Genomic DNA, 16,743 nt, shown 5'->3' with positions numbered 1-16,743 from the left:
GGGACCTCCTATCCCACACCTGCCCATGTCAGGGAGCCATCCCGGGCCCCAGCAAAGGTGCTTCCAGAGGGACGTTCACGTTTACGTTCACATTGATTTAGGATCGGTACTGGAGGCAAGTGAGATGCGGTGAACCGTCCTGTGCACGTTGGCACCACCGGTGGTGGAAACACATACATACGTGCATCGGGCCACTAGAGGTGGAATCACACACATACACACACAGCTGTGCCAGTCGAGGTGGAATCACACACATACACATACACACACACACACACACACACACACACACATAGCTGTACCAGTAGAGGTAGAATCACATATACACACAAACATGCACTCGTGCCATTAGAGGTGGAATCACACACACACACATACACATGAAACATTTAGTAGTGAAAACAACACACACATGCATACACACACACTCGTGCCACCATTTAAATGTGGGGACACACACACACCCCATGCTACTAGAGGTGGAAACACACACACATCACCCATGCCCCCATTTGGAGGTGGAAGTGTCCCCCTGCCCACACCACAGCTGGTCCAGGGCAGAAGAGCAGAGATGCCCGCTCTGCCCAGAGCAGCCTGGGAGACGGATGATTGACTCCTGGCCGGGACTCCTGCCACAGGAGCAGCCACAGAGCAGCGGGCTGGCTGGGAGGCGGTGGAGATTATCGAGTCCGTTGACTCCCGCGAGTTATTTATAGAACATACAATAGAGGACTCTAAACTTGCCCAACAGATAAATTAGAGGGTGATTAGCTGATTCTTTCACTAAACGTTTCCTCACGCGTGTCCTAATCCTGAGCATCCGGAGAGGGTGGTGCCTGAAATCTGCCCTCAGAGCATCTTAAATCCCGGTGATGTGGCTTACGGCAGGAGTCCAGGGTGGGCTTAGTTCACAAACAAGCAGCTTCTCTGATGGACTCACCCAGCTCACCCGCACCCTGACCGGCCTCCACTGCCCCAGGCCCTGGCTCTCCACTTGGCACCTCAGCGTCGGCAGGGATCACCGGTATCTCCCACCCACCTGAACGTGGTTTGATAGACACGAAGCCAAGCCCACTGTGGGCAAAGGGAAACGTCCTTTGGAGCTCGGAAGACAGGTTGGGCCCGGTGCGGGCACTGCAGAGGGAGTCCCCGCTCCCCTCCCTGCACCCATGCAAATGCAGCAGAGATGCCCAGATGTGGAGCTTGATGCCTAGATGCTCACGCCCTTGTGGCCTGGCCCTTGTGTTTGGGGTGGAGGAGACGAAGGCTGGCCTTGACCCACTCCTCAGCCACCTGCCTTCCTACCCTAGATTCCAGGGCTGTGAGCGGGAGAGCCCAGACAGGACAGCCTGGCCTCTGGTGCCCACCCTCGAAAAGGGTTTGGGCTCCCTAAGCACTTGGTCACTCTGTTTTTAAGGCATTTGTGGCTTTGTCCCGTTTGGTTGGTGCCAGGAACCAAACCCAGGGCTTCATCCGCACGGACACAAGCTCTACCCCTCATCTTGGCCCACCACCGCATTTTCAGCAGTTGGCAGGCAGGTAGCTGGCTCTGGGCCTTGGCCTGTCCTGTTGGAACACGCTGGACCCCAGGGGACAGGTTCTCTTTCCCAGGCGGCTTCGCTCCCTGCTCAGGTCACAGAGAACCTCTGCCAGGGGCCCTGGGAGCCTGAGGCCCTGGAGCAGCAGAAGCCTGTCATTATCCCTCCTCCACCTAATTCTCTGCAGCCCCAGTAAAGTTCTGATTACAGGCTGGGCCCGCTGAGTTCAACCCGCTTGGCTGCAACCCGCTTGGCTGCTTGGCCTCCTAAGGACAGATGTCTTTTTCATTGCAAATTAGGACTGGTCATTTGGGGAAGCCTAGGGGGTGGCCCTGTGGAGACATGCTCCCCCGCCCCCGCCTCCACCCACCCCTGCCTGCCCCTGCAGGGGTGAGGCTGTGAGTTTGCACATCCGTGTGTACCCCGCACTGGCCCCCAGCACCAGGGGGCACGGCCCCATGCATGCCAGCACCACCACTAAAACTGTGTCAGCCTGGGCCAGCCCAGCTCTGTGCTAGAGGTACAGAGAGGCAGGCAGTGCCCCGGAAGGTGTCTGAGCACGACTGAAGGAGTCTGACCCCTGGGAGCACAGACACCACAAGCCGAGCGTGCAGGGAGCACCCCAGCAGCAGACAAGCACCCCAACACAGCACACGCCCTCCCTACTCATCAAAACAGCAAATTGTTTCCCGGCCGGCGGTTTCCACAAGGGGCCACCTGAGCATGTCCACCACCAAGGTTCTTCGTGGTTCTTCTGTGAGAACTGGGTCCCCAGGGAGGTCACATCAGGGTCGTGGCCCTGGGCTTGTCCCCGTCCAGGTCGGCACATGGCAGAGCCTTCAGCTAAAATCTAGCTTCCTAACGAGGGTGCAGCGGGAGGACGAAGCGTTCAGACTAGCCCGTCGGTGCCCTGCAGTGAAGAGTGACCAGGCTGCGCCTTGGAAAGCGTCCTGGAAAAGAGGACCTGGGAGCAAACCAAATCGAGGTTGCCGTTGGCAGCAGCCGCACCCCAGCTGTACTCAGTTACTGAACAGCTGTCAAGGAAAGCAAAGCATGATTCATCCCATCAGAACCGCTTCAGAAGGCTGCTTTTAACCCCCGGAAGTACTTTGCTGCCGCTTTCTAATCTTGACGAAGGCTGTAAAAGTTCCAGTAACCCCTGGCGGTTGCAGGCCCCAGGTTACCCCTGGGACACAACACCAGGCGCCGAGGGAAGGATCTCAAACCCCATAGAATTTCCTCTTCTGCGAAAGTTTGCACCATGGTCTGTGGCTCATGAGTTCTGTGGCTGGCAGTGACTGTGTTTACACCATTTGTTTCTCGACTCTGTGATAAATAATGTAAGACAGAGATTGGCGCTGTGGGTTTCCACTTGCTCTGCTAGCCTGAGGCTGGGGTTGGACCCCCAACACTGCCCTCGGGGAGCCCCTCCACTAAGCCAGGAGTAGGCCCTGAGCACTGCTGAGTGTGCCCCCCACCCCAGTCAGAGTGACTTTATAGTCTTTGCAAAACTGCACAGCTCAAAACACCACCAATTTCTAGTCTAAAGAAATAGAAGTTTCTTTAGAAATTTCTCATTCCTCATAAAGGGGTGGAGTTTCTGAGTTTCTAGACATGAGCTTGTGTTGATCTTAAATACTGTCTCCATGTCAACATGAGGCACAAATCTTTTTGAGTCTTTCGTTTTTTGAGCCACATCTGACTGCTCAGAGCTTACTCCTGGCTCTGTGGTCAGAGCCTTACTCCTGGTTCTGTGCTCAGGGCTCATTACTAGCTCTGTACAGGGCTTTCTCCCAGCTCTGGGTTCAGGACTTACTTCTGGCTCTGTGCTCAGGAATCACTCCTGGCTCTGTGCACAAGGCTTACTCCAAACTCTGCTCAGAATTTACTCCTGACTCTGTGCTCAGGGCTTACTCCTGTCTCTGTGCTCAGGGCTCACTACCAGCTCTGTTCAGGGCTTACTCCTGGCTTTGTGCTCTGGGCTTACTCCCAACTCTGTGTCCAGGACTTACTCCCAGTTCTGCATTCAGGACTCACTCCTGGCAGTTCTCAGGGAACCCTGTGCAGTGCTGGGGACTGAACCCTGGCCTGGTTGGGTGCATACAAGGCAAGTGCCTTAACTTTGCCCTCCTTCACTATCTCTCCAGCCCTAATTTTGATGTTGAGACATCACATATTTTTCTTACTCCCCCCCCCGCACTTTATTTAAACACCTTTTTCTTTAGAGTTGTAACGCTGATCTGTTACATTCAATATTCCAACCCCAATCCCACCACCACCGTTGCCTTCCCTCCACCATTGTCTCCATTTTCCCAACCACCCATAAAGCCTGCCCCTGTAGCAGGCTCACAATCATTCAAAGCCTGGCAAGCTACCGGTGACGTATTCGATATGCCAAACACAGTAACAACAAGTCTCACAATGGAAGTGTTACTGGGACACTCGAGAAAATCAATGAACAACCGGAGGACAGTGCTTATTACCACTAAAAACCTAATGGAATAATAATTTTTAAAAAAATGCTCCAGTAAAGAAAATCTGTGAAAATAATTGTACCTCACCATGGGGACTTTATGTTTTTGTCTGAGGGTTTACTAAGCTCTTGTTGCAAATTGAGCCTTCTGTGTAAATGATTTTGTTAGTCTGGGTCAGTTGGCCTCTACGTTCTATTCCCATCGAATCTGGTGTGCTGGGATGTCAGTGTAACAAAATTTGGAAATGGGTGGCCACAAATATGGCCGTGGGCTCCAGAATATCCAGAACAACTGGGCTGTCCAGCCGGAGGCCTGGTGGCAGCTGTTAGTGTGAGTCCAGCTGCCAGGGCTTTGGAGGGTGGGAACTTGGCCCACCCAACTCCCAAGATCACCCTGGAGGTCTTAGCCGAGACTGAGTATCTAAGAAATGTTTGTGGCTTGTTGATCTCTTTGGAGGTGTCTCTGGAGCAGAGTCGGTTATGCTGTTTTTCTGTATGGATTTGATTCTTCCCTCGGGAGTCTGGTCTGGCTGTATGGACGCATAACAGTGTATGTGATTTGGCTTTTTATTTTTTTTTTTTTTTGGTGCTGTAATATCTGCCCCCCCCCAAAGTTTTTACTTGAATGAAACTCTTAGAAAATTTGTAAATCAGCATTTGGAACATGAAAACAAGTGCTCCTCTAAGTGAGGGGGGGGGAAGCCATCCTCCTCCTGTCCCCAAGAAAATGTGCCTGGTTGGTGGCCACTGGGCTGGGCTGCGGCTGTCTCTGTGGTTGTCCCCACACACCACACGGCTGTGTTTCTGCTCCTCGGTGGCCTGAGCTGACCCACGGGGTGGCCCCGTTAGCCGGCTTATTTGGGGTTCATCAACCACGTGCCAAGGAGCACCCCCCACATTCTCGACTCCTTTCCCAGGGGCGCCCTCAGACTCAGAAGCACCATCCTCTGTGTGGAGGTATTCTGGGGAGTTCTGGGGTTTTCCACAGAATTCTGGAAGGTGGAAGGAGCCCCCAGCCCTTTCAGTGTCGTGGACTTGGCTGGAGTCAGCAGAGACGTCAGCCCTCACGCTCTTGTGGGATGGTCTGGCGGGGGAGGGGAGTCCACCTCCGGGCGGAGAGAGCAGTGAAGGAGGACTTGGGTGAAACTCCCACAGGCAGGTCCCATCCCAGGCCCCTAAACTTAACAATACCATGGCGAGGTCCCTCGGTTTAGATGAAGTCAAGTGAGGCTGAATTTCCTGTATTTTTCCATACCTTCCCTGCTTAGCTTCAATACAGGCACTTCGTAGCCTGGCTTGATTTGGGTACGACTAGCCTTTCCAATATAAAAAGTTATTTAAAAAAAAAAAAATCTTGTGGTGGCAAACACCTGACACTGCTCAGGGAGCGATGTGGCTCTCAGGATCCCGCCAAGGTCTCCCCATGCCAAGGATCTGCCACCACCACCCCCTGCCCCAGAAATTTAAGTATTTATACTTACAGGGTTTGTTTGGGTTTTTTTGTTTGTTTGTTTGGTTGGTTGGTTGGTTTTGGGGGGGGGGGTTGTTTGTTTTTTGGCTTTTTGGGCCACACCTAGCAATGTTCAAGGATTACCCCTGACTCTGCACTCTGAAATTATTCCTGGCAGTTCTCGGGGGAGCAGATGGACTGCTGGGGATCAAATCCAGCGCGGCCACACGCAACGCAAACGCCCTACCCGCTGTTCTGTTGCTCTGGCCCCTACTTACAGTTCTTGTGTCTTGAATTAAGAGAGCAACAGGCAGGCGTCCTGGCCGGGTGTTTCCAGATTTCTGGGGTTGACTTGTCATTCTGAGGATCCCCCCCTCCTCTACTTTGTGCCAAAGTCTTTCCCAGACTCAGAATTCTGGGTATTTCTTCTTGCTGTGCATGAAGCAATGGGCACTTTGGTGGCACCCAACCATGCTGATGCTACCCGGGCTATGTGCTGACCCAGACGGCTGGCATCTGCCTGCTGCCCTCGCCCACCAGGATTCCCCTATGAGTCCCCATTGTGCTGGGACCCCCGTCCATTGATTCATTTGGGGCCACACCCAGCAGTGCTCAGTAGATCATGTGGTGTCTAGGACTGCTGCATGAGAGTGTGACTCTTAGGGTGGGTCTCCTCTAGCCGGGAGTGGGGTGGGCACATCTGCCCCATGGCTGACGATGTGGTTCTCGTTCTTTTCTCCCTTCCATGCCTTTCAACGCCTTTCAGTTCTTGGGGAACCTCCAAAACACTTCTGGAGTTTCTTCTCACGACTGTCAAAAATCAGGATGTCGGTTCTTCTGGGACCCTTGGCAATGCCAGAGGCAGCCTGAGCTGCATGTGCCCACAGCCATCCAGGGCTCTGCTCCATCCCCATTGTCTTCAAGGACACTTAGAAGATCCAGCCCAGTTAGGTGGCATGGGATGAAAAATAAAGCAACCTGTAGCTAAGGAAAAGGGCAGCGGCACACAAAGGCCCCCCAGAAACAGAGCCCCCGAAGAGGGAATTTGTAGCCACAAATTCCTGCCACTCAGGATCCAAGGGAGTGTGTTGGGGGATAGCATCCCCCCAAGAAGGATTTGGTGGTTTCCTGCAAGAAGCCCAAGCTCACTGCCTGTCACCCCGAGCCCACTGGTAGACCCCAAGCAAGTTGCATCAAATACTGGCTCCCTCTTTCCACACCATAAGGGGTAGGGGATGGGGATAGGGTACAGGGGGCGTATCTCCTGCCTTTGGTGCACAGAGGGGCTGTCCTGGTCCGGTGCTCCCTACCTTCTGTCCCTCAGCTCACACACTCCCCCCAGCTTAGCTTGGACACTAAGCTCCATCCTTCAGAACTTCTGTGTAGAAGCAAGAAGTGGAAGCCGCCTTCCCCCCCCTCACCCACCCAAGGCTCATGCCTGAACCCAGCAGAAACTAGAAACTAGCCAGGGAAGGGAGAGAACGTAGCTGTCACGTCCGGTCTGCAGACCAGGCCCAGCTCCCAAAAACCAGAAGATTCCTGTTGCGTGACAACACCAACCCCCCAGCCCTCCTGCCACTGGAGATACCAGTGTAAATGGGAATCGTGCTGTTTGTACTGTTCTTTCCTCCAAATCAAGGGTCCATCCCATCATCAAGCGGAAATATTTCATCACAACATTTTCTGTATTGGAGTATTAGCAGCTTTTCACCATTTTCTTTTAATTGAATCACTGCGAGATAGACCATTACAAAGCTGTTCATGATTGGGTTTCAGTCATACAGTGTTCCAAGCCCCCTCCCTCCCCCAGTGCACATTCCCCAGCACCAGTGTCCCCAAGTTCCCTCCCATCACCCCCACCCCACCCCTTTTCACCATGTTTTTAAGCAGAAAGTGCAAACGTTACAGTGTTCAAGTGTCAGCAGAGGGATGGGAAATGCTTCCCAAAGCGAAAGTGTTTGATGTTAGGTTCTTTGTGTTCTTTCCTGTTCTGTCTTTCTGGATTGAAATTCACTTGGAACTGAATGTATCTTCAGTCACTTTTCCCCACCCCCATTGATAACGTATCTAAATTGTTTCACATCTTCTCAGACTTTCATTTTTAAGGAAATGTCAGGGCCAGAGTAACAAGACAGCGGCAAGGCACTTGCCTTGCATGCAGCCCACCAGGATTGATCGCTGGCTACCATATGGTCCCCCCAGCCCCACCCCCCGGGAGTGATTTCTGAGCAATGCTGGGTGTGACCCCAAAACCAAACCCAACCCTAAATGTTAGCAGATGTTTGTCTTTCTGAGACTGCATCTTCCTCCAGCCCTGATTCACCGCCCAGCTGAGATGACAGTTTTGCTTTCTGGTGAGTTAAGACATGGACCCTTTCTCAGTAAGCCCTGGCACTGCAGTGCACAACTGTGGGGTGTCATGGGTGGGCTTGGGTGGGTCGCCAGAGCAGCCGTGGGCGTGGGAAGATGAATACACAACTGTGGGCAGCTCAGCGGTGGCCAGAAATGCAGACACCTTTCTGCAGGTGAGGAGTTTCCATCTCCCCCTCCTCCCGCCACCGTGGTCCAGAACAAGCTCTAGTGAGTGGCGGGGTGACTGAGCAGGAAAGACCCCATCCTAGGAGGACATCTAGTCACACAGTGTGGCAATGGACATTATTGTTTGATGGGACGAGGGTCTTCCTCAAACCCTACCGATCTAACAGCGACCTGCAAACCCCACAAGGCCACTTCCGGCACTTTAGCTCAAGCCTTTTTGAACCCTCCCCCCAGTGGGTGCCATTCAGGTCACGAGTTGAGCCCCCATATGGCAGTGGCCATGGCGCCCCCGACACCAGGCAAATGAGTGGGAAGTGGCAGGATTTGTGCTGAGTCACAGCTTCCTGCAAAAACAGGTTCAAGTATTGCTGGGAGGAGAGTGTGTGGGTGGGGCCCCTTCTGCTCATGGGGGGGGGGGTGCATTGAGGCAGGAAGTACAAGACCAACCCTGCCTCTGCACTGCGGGGTGCTGTGGCCCCCACCCAGGAAGGATCTGGAGGCTCAGTCCTGCAGGATGTGGCATGCCAGAGCCATGTTCTAAACGCCCTGATCTGACAGACATGTTCTCCATGAGGGATGTTTGCCAGATTGCGTTCTGGGGGCAGCAGATAAAACCTCACAGATAAGGGCAGAATGAGATGCTGACAGTGATTTCTGGTGTCCTGTGTGGCGTGCTCTCTGTAGCTGGTACTCTTTCTGGAGTGCTCCCTATAGGTTGGTGCTCTCTCTGGAGTCCTCTCTGTAGCTGATGCTCTGTGTGGAGTGCTCTTTGTAAGCTGGTACTCTCTCTGGAGTGCTTGCTGTAGGATGGTACTCTGTGTGGAGTGTTCTCTGTAAGCTGGTGCTCTGTGTGGAATGCTCTTTGTAAGCTGGTACTCTTTCTGGAGTGCTCTTTGTAGGTTGGTGCTCTCTCTGGAGTGCTCTTTATAGGCTGGTGCTCTGTGTGGAATGCTCTCTATAAGCTGGTACTCTTTCTGGAGAGCTTCCTGTAGGCTGATACTCTCTCTGGAGTGCTCCCTATAGGTTGGTACTCTCTCTGGAGTGCTCTCTGTAGGCTGTCATACTCTGCCTGGTCCTCACTTGTGATATTCTTTTTTTGGGGGGTGGTCATCCTTGTGCATCTCCGCCCTAAATTGGATCATCAAGAGATCTCATCATCCACACAGAGTCATCTCAGTCCACCGAGGCAGTCAGCAGGCCTTAAGTGGACCCTTTCTGTGCATGCTGTGAGATTCCAAAGGGACTTTTTCAAAGAAGACCCAGAAATATTTCTCCTCTGGCAGCCCCACCCAAACCCTTGAACTCACATACACAGTGACGAGGAGATTCAGAGAAAGGTGCTTTTGTGTATGAAGACAGGGTTTTCTCTGGCAGAAGGGTATATCTGCACAGAAGCCATGTGCCCGGTGCCTCCATCCGCGGGGCCTGTGTGTCCTGTTCCTGTTCCATCTCTGGGTTGGCAACCGCAACTCGGCTGGGCACGTGCCTGACTCAGCGTGAACTTCCCAGCATCCCTGCTCAGTGCTCTGAGCACCTTCCTCTCTCCCTGTGCTTTCCCTCCTTCCCGTGGATTCCTGACTCCCGTCACTGAGTAGCATGTTCCCATATTGCTGTAGTGACGTGCGTGTTCCGGGCGTGACCCAGTTAATGGCTCTGTGTAGAATCTAAACCCACGGCTCCTTTACCAGGTGACGCCTAGTGATGCTTTGGAAAGAAGCACTCAACACAGCCTCTGTTTCCGAGAGAAAGTGTCCGCTCCCCGGCTTCACTGCTGTATCTTGGCAAAGGGAATGTTCTGGAGTGCCCTTCTGGAGTCAGTGGGCAAGGAGTGTGGTGCTCGTGTTTTCAGCAGGTCCCTTCGTTTGATTAATCAGTCCCTCTGTTGGCATAGATTCCTATATGCGAGCTCTAAAAGATGGACGTGAGGGGCTGGAGCAATAGCACAGAGGGTAGGGCATTTGCCTTGCACGCAACCAACCTAGGTTCGATTCCCAGCATCCCATATGGTCCCCCGAGCACCGCACATGAGTAATTCCTGAGTGCATGGACCAGGAGTAACTCCTGTGCATCGCCGGGTGTGGCCCAAAAAGCAAAAAAAAAAAAAAAAAAAGATGGAAGTGAACTGTTCATCTGTTTGGCACAAACTAAGAATTCTGTTATTCTGTCGACTTAAACCATGGGGAAAACAACCATGCATTACTGTTCATGCTCAGAAAAGGAAAATCACTCCATTCGGCACTGTTGCTCACAACAGTCCACTCTCTCTCTCTGCAGATGAAGCAGGGGAATTAGCAAAGGCTGTGAAAAGCGTTAAGTTTCTTAGAAAACCCCATCACGCTGGAATGCGCGACTGCGGGTGTGTATTGGATCCTGATGAGGTTTTGATTACCGAGAGCAGTGATCAGGCTTGTGGTGCTGTCTCCCTCACACAGGATACATTTTTAAAAGTACATCTATGTCATTTTACATATGTTCCCTATCAAGTGCACCATCATTTTTCATGTCATAAATGTACCGCACATATAAACGCGTAGAATAAAGGTTCATATGACGTATAGGAATGGCATTTCACCAAGCACCCGTATGTTCTTAAATGTCGCATGAATAGCCACGAAGCCACGGGTCACAAGTATAATTTCCCTTCTGCCCACCAGTCACTGACCTAGATATGGTTTTCCTCCCCTGGAGGTTTAAAAGTGAAAGTGATCCCCATGGAGCCTGACCACATCCGAGCTTGCCCGCAGCAAGACCACATCTAAAGCCTGAACCCAGCAACCCTCAGATTTCCTTCCCCCCGCCCCGTTCTTGTGGAACATTCTAGACAATGGCCCCTTTAAACCAGAGCCTGGTGGCTGGTGGGTGGGAGCAGGCTGGCATGAGGGGCGGGAGGGGCCGGAGCTTCCAAGAGAAAAGGTCAGGTGGGGTCATCCCTGAGACAAAGGGCGGGAAAGCATGAACGACCCAGTGGGGAAGACAAAGACCTTCTGGCCAGAGATCAGAGGTCATGACCAGGGGTCAGGGTCAGGTCATGGCCACAGCCAGGGATCAGGACCTGTGGGGGCGCCCTGGCCCCTCCCCTAGGCACACAGATCTCCTCCTGCTTGGTTGGTTCCCCCAGCCCAACAGACCCCCACTGGGGCGCATGGATAAGGTTGGGGTGCAAGCACTGTCTGGGAAGAGCGCCCCCTGGTGTCAGAGAGATGAGGCCCCACCAGGCACGTGCCTTGACGTTACCCAGTGCTCTTCTCCATGTGCCTCTTCTTTCTCTTCTCCATGCACTCCTTCTTTCTCAAAGACGGGGAAAGGCTGGGGGCAGCCACTAGCATCGGGAAGAGGCTCGGGCATATGGGGCTTCTCAGGAGCATCTTTGGAACGGAAACGCCTTTGGAAGGCCAGCTATCATGAGGCTGTCGGCCGGAAAGCTGCCATTTCCCAGACCCGAGCGAGGACGTGAGGGGCGATGTGGAGTCCAGTGCCTGGTGCCCTCTTCCTGTGTCACCTGTTTCCCCAAAGGGGGTGCCCGGGGTGACGATGGCACCTTCCAGAGCTGCTTCACCTGGTCAGGTTCCTGGCACCCAGGCAGGGAGGCAGGAAGGAACGGCCTGGCATGACCACACGTCGCTCTCCACTCACACCCCGACAGTGCTCCTGAGACATGGGGCACCTCTGTTTCCTGGAGGATCCCGAAGGCCAGACCCTCTGACTAGGAAGCATGGGTTCTGTCCTGCCTGGACACAGACCCCCCATCCTCGACCCTTGGGTGCCCTGAGATGTCCAGACGTCTACCGCCACAGCAGGAAACATCTCTGATCGGTTCACTGTCCTTTCTCGAATGTTCCCATTTGTTGGAAGAGAAGTGCGTGTATATCTTGCCACTTTGTACCCAGGGAGCCGCTACTGTGGTGAGGACCTTGGTCCTTCTGCTGCCACCCTGGAGGTGCTCATACTTCTGGCCCTCGCTTTCCTCAGCAGGCCAGGAGCGAGCCCTTTCCTCCCTGCATGCTCCCACTTTGCACATCCTAACCAGCTCTTACTGGAGGGAGAAGGGGCATCTCAAGAATCATCCGCCAAGGCCTGCTTTATTCAGAATAAATGGCATTTAGGTTTGCTCTGACCTCACCTAGAAAAAAAAAAAGAACCATTTAAAACACACGTGCAGGGAGGTCTGCAAGTCTTCCCACAGGCGCGCCCACCCATGTGTACACACAGAATCTTCCCGCCAGCAGTTTCCCTGGCAACCGTTCCACTCGCCCCTTCCAGCGGGTGCTTAAAGCTTGGCGAAGGTGTGCCTGTTAATTTTATAGATGTGCTGAATAGCACTCATTAGCTTCACAGTTCCCCGAGCCTTCCAGAATCTCTTAAGGGGACGCTGTCCTTGCGAAAATCTTATAACTCCTACAGAACAGCAGCCCCTGGGAGCAGTTTCTGATCGGGGTTGCTTTACAGGGATCACATATTCCTGCGGCCCTTGCCTTGCATGCAGCCGACCCCAGATCGATCTCTCACACCCCGTGGTCCTCTCAACCCGCAGGAACGACCCCTGAGCAAGCACAGCACTGTAGCACTGTAGCACTCTCCTCCCATTGTTCTTCGAATTGCTCGAGTGGGCACCAGTAATGTCTCACAACAAATTGTGAGACTTGTTGATACTGTTTTTGGCATCTTGAATACGTCACAGGGAGCTTGCCAGGCTTTGCCGTGCGGGTGAGATACAGAGCAAGCACAGAGCCAGCATTAATAGTTGACTCCCAATATACGGCTTTTTAAAAAATTTTTTCCACCACCTTATTTAAACACCATGATTTACAAAGTTGCTCATGATTGACTGTGCCAGGCATTCAGCACTCCAACCCCAGTCCCACCACCACTGTCACCTTCCCTCCACCATTGTCCCCGTTTCCCCCAAGCCTGCCCCCTGTAACATTCATTCATTCATTCATCATCCTGTTATTCGTCGATTGCCTCGAGCAGGCCCCAGTAACGTCTCTTTCATCCTAGCCCTGAGATTATATTCAAGGTTCTTTAGGAGAATGAGACCCATCATTGTTACTGGTATTTGGCATATTGGGTATGCCACGGGGAGTTTGCCAGACTCTGCCCTGAGGGCAGGCTACATTCGATAGCCTGCAAGTTTGTCCAAAGTAGGAATGAGATAATAAGATGTCATAAAAAGATGTCCTGACCCGCGGTTCCGGGAGCTGGATTTTATAGTCTCTTAGTCTTGGCCGTTGATGGGATTACACGGCGCCAGGGGGCCAGGTGGTGGGTGTGACCCCCGCCTACTGGAATTTGGAGGATCTGGGTGGAGGATGCTCGACTCCAATCCGAGTAGGCTTGGAGATCTCGGCCCCGGAACCCGCGTGGCTTTGTCCCTCTGCCAGTACCTTCATGTGTGCGGAGAGGGCCTTGCACGCCCCCTGTAACAGGCCCACAGTAATGTATTTCATATTGCTTGTTATCACTAACTGGTTAATGGATCAAAAATATATTTTCGTCGAAGGAAATTTGGAAGTTGTTGCATCTCACCATGGGGACATTAAGGCCCTGTCTGAGGGTTTGCTAAGCTGTTGCTGCAAGTGAAGCCTTCTGTGTGACTGCTTTGGCTAGTCGAGACTGCTTGGCTTCTGTTCCATTCCATCCGATCTGCCCCTCCTGGCATGTGAGTGTTGGAGAGTTTGGAGATGTTTGCAATCGCACACTCGAGAAAATCCAGAATATTTCACCGGGCAGTTTGTAAGACTCAGCTCCGAGGCCATGGAGTCTGGCCAGAGTGACTTTGGGGTGTGGGGGCTGCTGCCGGGGCCTTGGTAGGGTGGGAGTTGCCTGCGCCCTCCTGAAGTCACCCCAGAGGCCTCAGCTGGGAGCGTCTGAGACATTTCAGCAGCTAGTTCGTCTCTTGGCAGGCTCATTCATGAGTTTCTGGAACAAGGCCGGTAGATGAGCTTACCTGGCGATGAAGATGTTCGTGGGCGTGACTGTGGGGGCTTCAGGAAGTGGGGGGGGGGGGGTGCCTCCCTCACTATGAAGGAGCCGTGTCTGTCATCTCTCCGACGGACCCTGGCCGGGCAGGGTTGCACATGTGCCCCACCACTAAGCCACGTCCCTGGCCCTGACTTTGTAGGATTTTCATCTTCACACCCACGCATTCCTCCCCTCAGAGCGCTGGGGAATTCCCTTCTGGTCTGGCTTTTTTGTTTGGATTTTGTTTGTGGCCACACTCAGGGTGTGCAGGGCTTCCTCCTAGTAGTTCTCGAGGCCCGTGTAGGATGCCAGAGTCAGTCACACCACATGCACGGAGAGCGCTCTGCCCACTGGCCTGATGGCTTCTCAGCACTGGGGCCCCCGCCTGCTCACTTACAGGCTTGTGGGCCGCTTGAGGGGCCATCGTGCGGCCCTCCTGCTGGTCGGAAAGACCCAGGGCTCATTATTGGCTGCCGGGGCCCAGAGGGGGTGCATTTCCCCTGACTGTCGGCGGGGAAGGCAGTGCAAGACAGGGCTGTTTGAAGGAAACCCCACCTGGTCCAGTGGTCGCCAGGGGCATGTTCTAGGCTCGCAGGTCCATGGGGGTTTCCTCCCTTCCCCGCCCTGCACCCCCGCACAGCTCACTGACTCACTTGCTCCCCTGCAGCCGTCACCCTGAAGGTCCACGTCAGCGACGCCAGCACCCACCAGCCCATTCCGGAGGCCCTCATCGAGGTGTTCAACAACCAGGTGCCCGTCGCCTCGGGCACCTCAGGGACAGATGGCGTCGCCTTCATCAAGTTCCAGTACAGGCTGGGCACTCCACTAATGGTCACCGCCTCGAAGCACGCCTACGTCCCCAACTCGGCCCCATGGAAGCCCGTGCGCTTGCCCGGTAAGGCGGGGCAGGAGCAGCCAAGGACACCACTGACCACCCGGGAGCCCCGGGAAGAAGAGTGGGCAGGGAAGCCCAGTGAGGCACTCGTGTGGCAAACACACTCGCATGCACACACTCACATACAGACACACTCAAATATACACACTCACACAGACACACTCAAATATACATACTCACACACAGATACACTCACAAAGGCACACAGACATACTCACGCACTCAAAATATACACACACTTACACACAGACACACACACATACATACAGACACACACTCTGAAATATACACACACACATTCACACGCAGACACTCGCATTCACACACTCAAGTACACACACAGTCAAACATTACTTACATTCACATATACACACATATACACTCATACACACATGCATACACTCACACATGCATACACAGATACCCACTCTCACACTCAATTACACACTCAAACACACACATACTCAAATACACACAAACTCACATAGTCACACACTCAAATACACACACTCATGTATACAAACACACATACTCAAAATACACACTCTCACAGTCATATGCTCAAATACACACTCATATACATATTCAAAACACACTCAGATACTCTCTCACAAACACACATGCACGCACTCATACATGCAGGCACCACACACATGCACAGACTCCTACACACTCACAGAGAGTCATATACCCACACATGCACACAAACAACTCACACACAGTCACACACTCACGTAATTAGAAGTTGCAAGCTTCAGGGCCAGAGAGACAACACAGGGGTTCGAGTACTTGCCTTGAATGCACCATCCCAGGTCCAATCCCGGCATACTCAAATATGTATACTCATACTGTCCCCCAAGCACTGCCAGGAGTGACCCCAGAGCACAGAACCCGGGATATGCCTGAGCACCACTGGGCGTGTCCCCAGAACAAACGACTCAGTTCCAAGGCTCCCCGTGGAAGTCATCACAGTGCCGCAAACTACCCTCTGCTTTGGCCCAACGCCCAGGCTGTCCCCTGACTGGCATTCGGGGCTCTAAGTCCCCTTCCGTGCTTTGTGGCTCAGTTCCAAAGGCTGCTTTAAGGGTACAGATGATGCCCAAGTGAAGAGATGCTTGGGGTGAGGCCCAGAGCTGGGAGCCTGTGTCCCCATGGAGTGGGCAGTGTAGTGTCCCCAGGGCACACAGAGGGGGACGTGCCTACCCACAGGCTCTCCGAGATGCATCGCGAGGTCATGGGGGTAACAGGTAGGCCCCTCTGCACGCTAGTCTCATGGAGCACGCACCACGGGTGGGGAGGGGCAAACTCCGCCCTTCTCTCTGCACCGCGCACACAGAGGGAGCCACTGCTGCTCTGCTCATAGGGTCACTCTGTCATGCGGGGTCACTCTGGTCATAGGGGTCACTCTGGTCATAGGGGTCACTCTGTCATACGAGGTCACTGTCATGTGGGGTCACTCTGTCATACGGGGTCACTCTGTCATGTGGGGTCACTCTGTCATGTGGGGGGATGAGGGCTTTCTGAGCTCTGCTTCAGGCCCAGCGTGGAGACCCCAGGGTCTCCATCTCTGCGGCACCCAAAGGATGCACCCATGGGTCTCTCTGGGTCCAGTGCAGGCTCCCTGATGCCCTCTCTGCCCATAGTGTTCTCATCGCTGAGCCTCGGCCTGCTGCCTGAGCGGCCCGCCACCCTCATGGTCTATGAAGACGTTGTCCAGATCGTCTCAGGCTTCCAAGGTAGGTGGGGGCTGGAGGGTGGGGCACTGACCATCTCTCCAGGCCTCCAGAGGAAGGACCTGGCTGGCGGGAGTCCAGCCCGAAAGCCTGGAGCTGCCCCCGACTCCGGCCCCGGGCCATGGCAGACCCCCATGCCTCCACACTCCCTGAGT

General features: G+C 53.7%; 1 protein-coding gene across 1 annotated transcript in view; it reads left to right on the top strand.

Moving 5' to 3' along the window:
• The window catches only part of FAM171A1 (family with sequence similarity 171 member A1), a 65,737-nt gene that overhangs the window by 25,928 nt on the left and 23,066 nt on the right, over positions 1-16,743 (top strand). The window contains exons 2-3 of the mRNA XM_056114522.1: positions 14,628-14,855; positions 16,499-16,591. Coding sequence (XP_055970497.1) covers positions 14,628-14,855; positions 16,499-16,591 — 321 coding nt within the window. The remainder of the gene's footprint in view (positions 1-14,627; positions 14,856-16,498; positions 16,592-16,743) is intronic.

This window comes from Sorex fumeus, unplaced genomic scaffold (assembly GCF_029834395.1).
Source record: "Sorex fumeus unplaced genomic scaffold, SorFum_2.1 ptg000026l, whole genome shotgun sequence".
In the NCBI taxonomy this organism is placed as follows: domain Eukaryota; kingdom Metazoa; phylum Chordata; class Mammalia; order Eulipotyphla; family Soricidae; genus Sorex; species Sorex fumeus.
The sequence above is the reverse complement of the archived record's forward strand: the minus strand, read 5'-3'. Positions and strand labels throughout refer to the sequence as shown.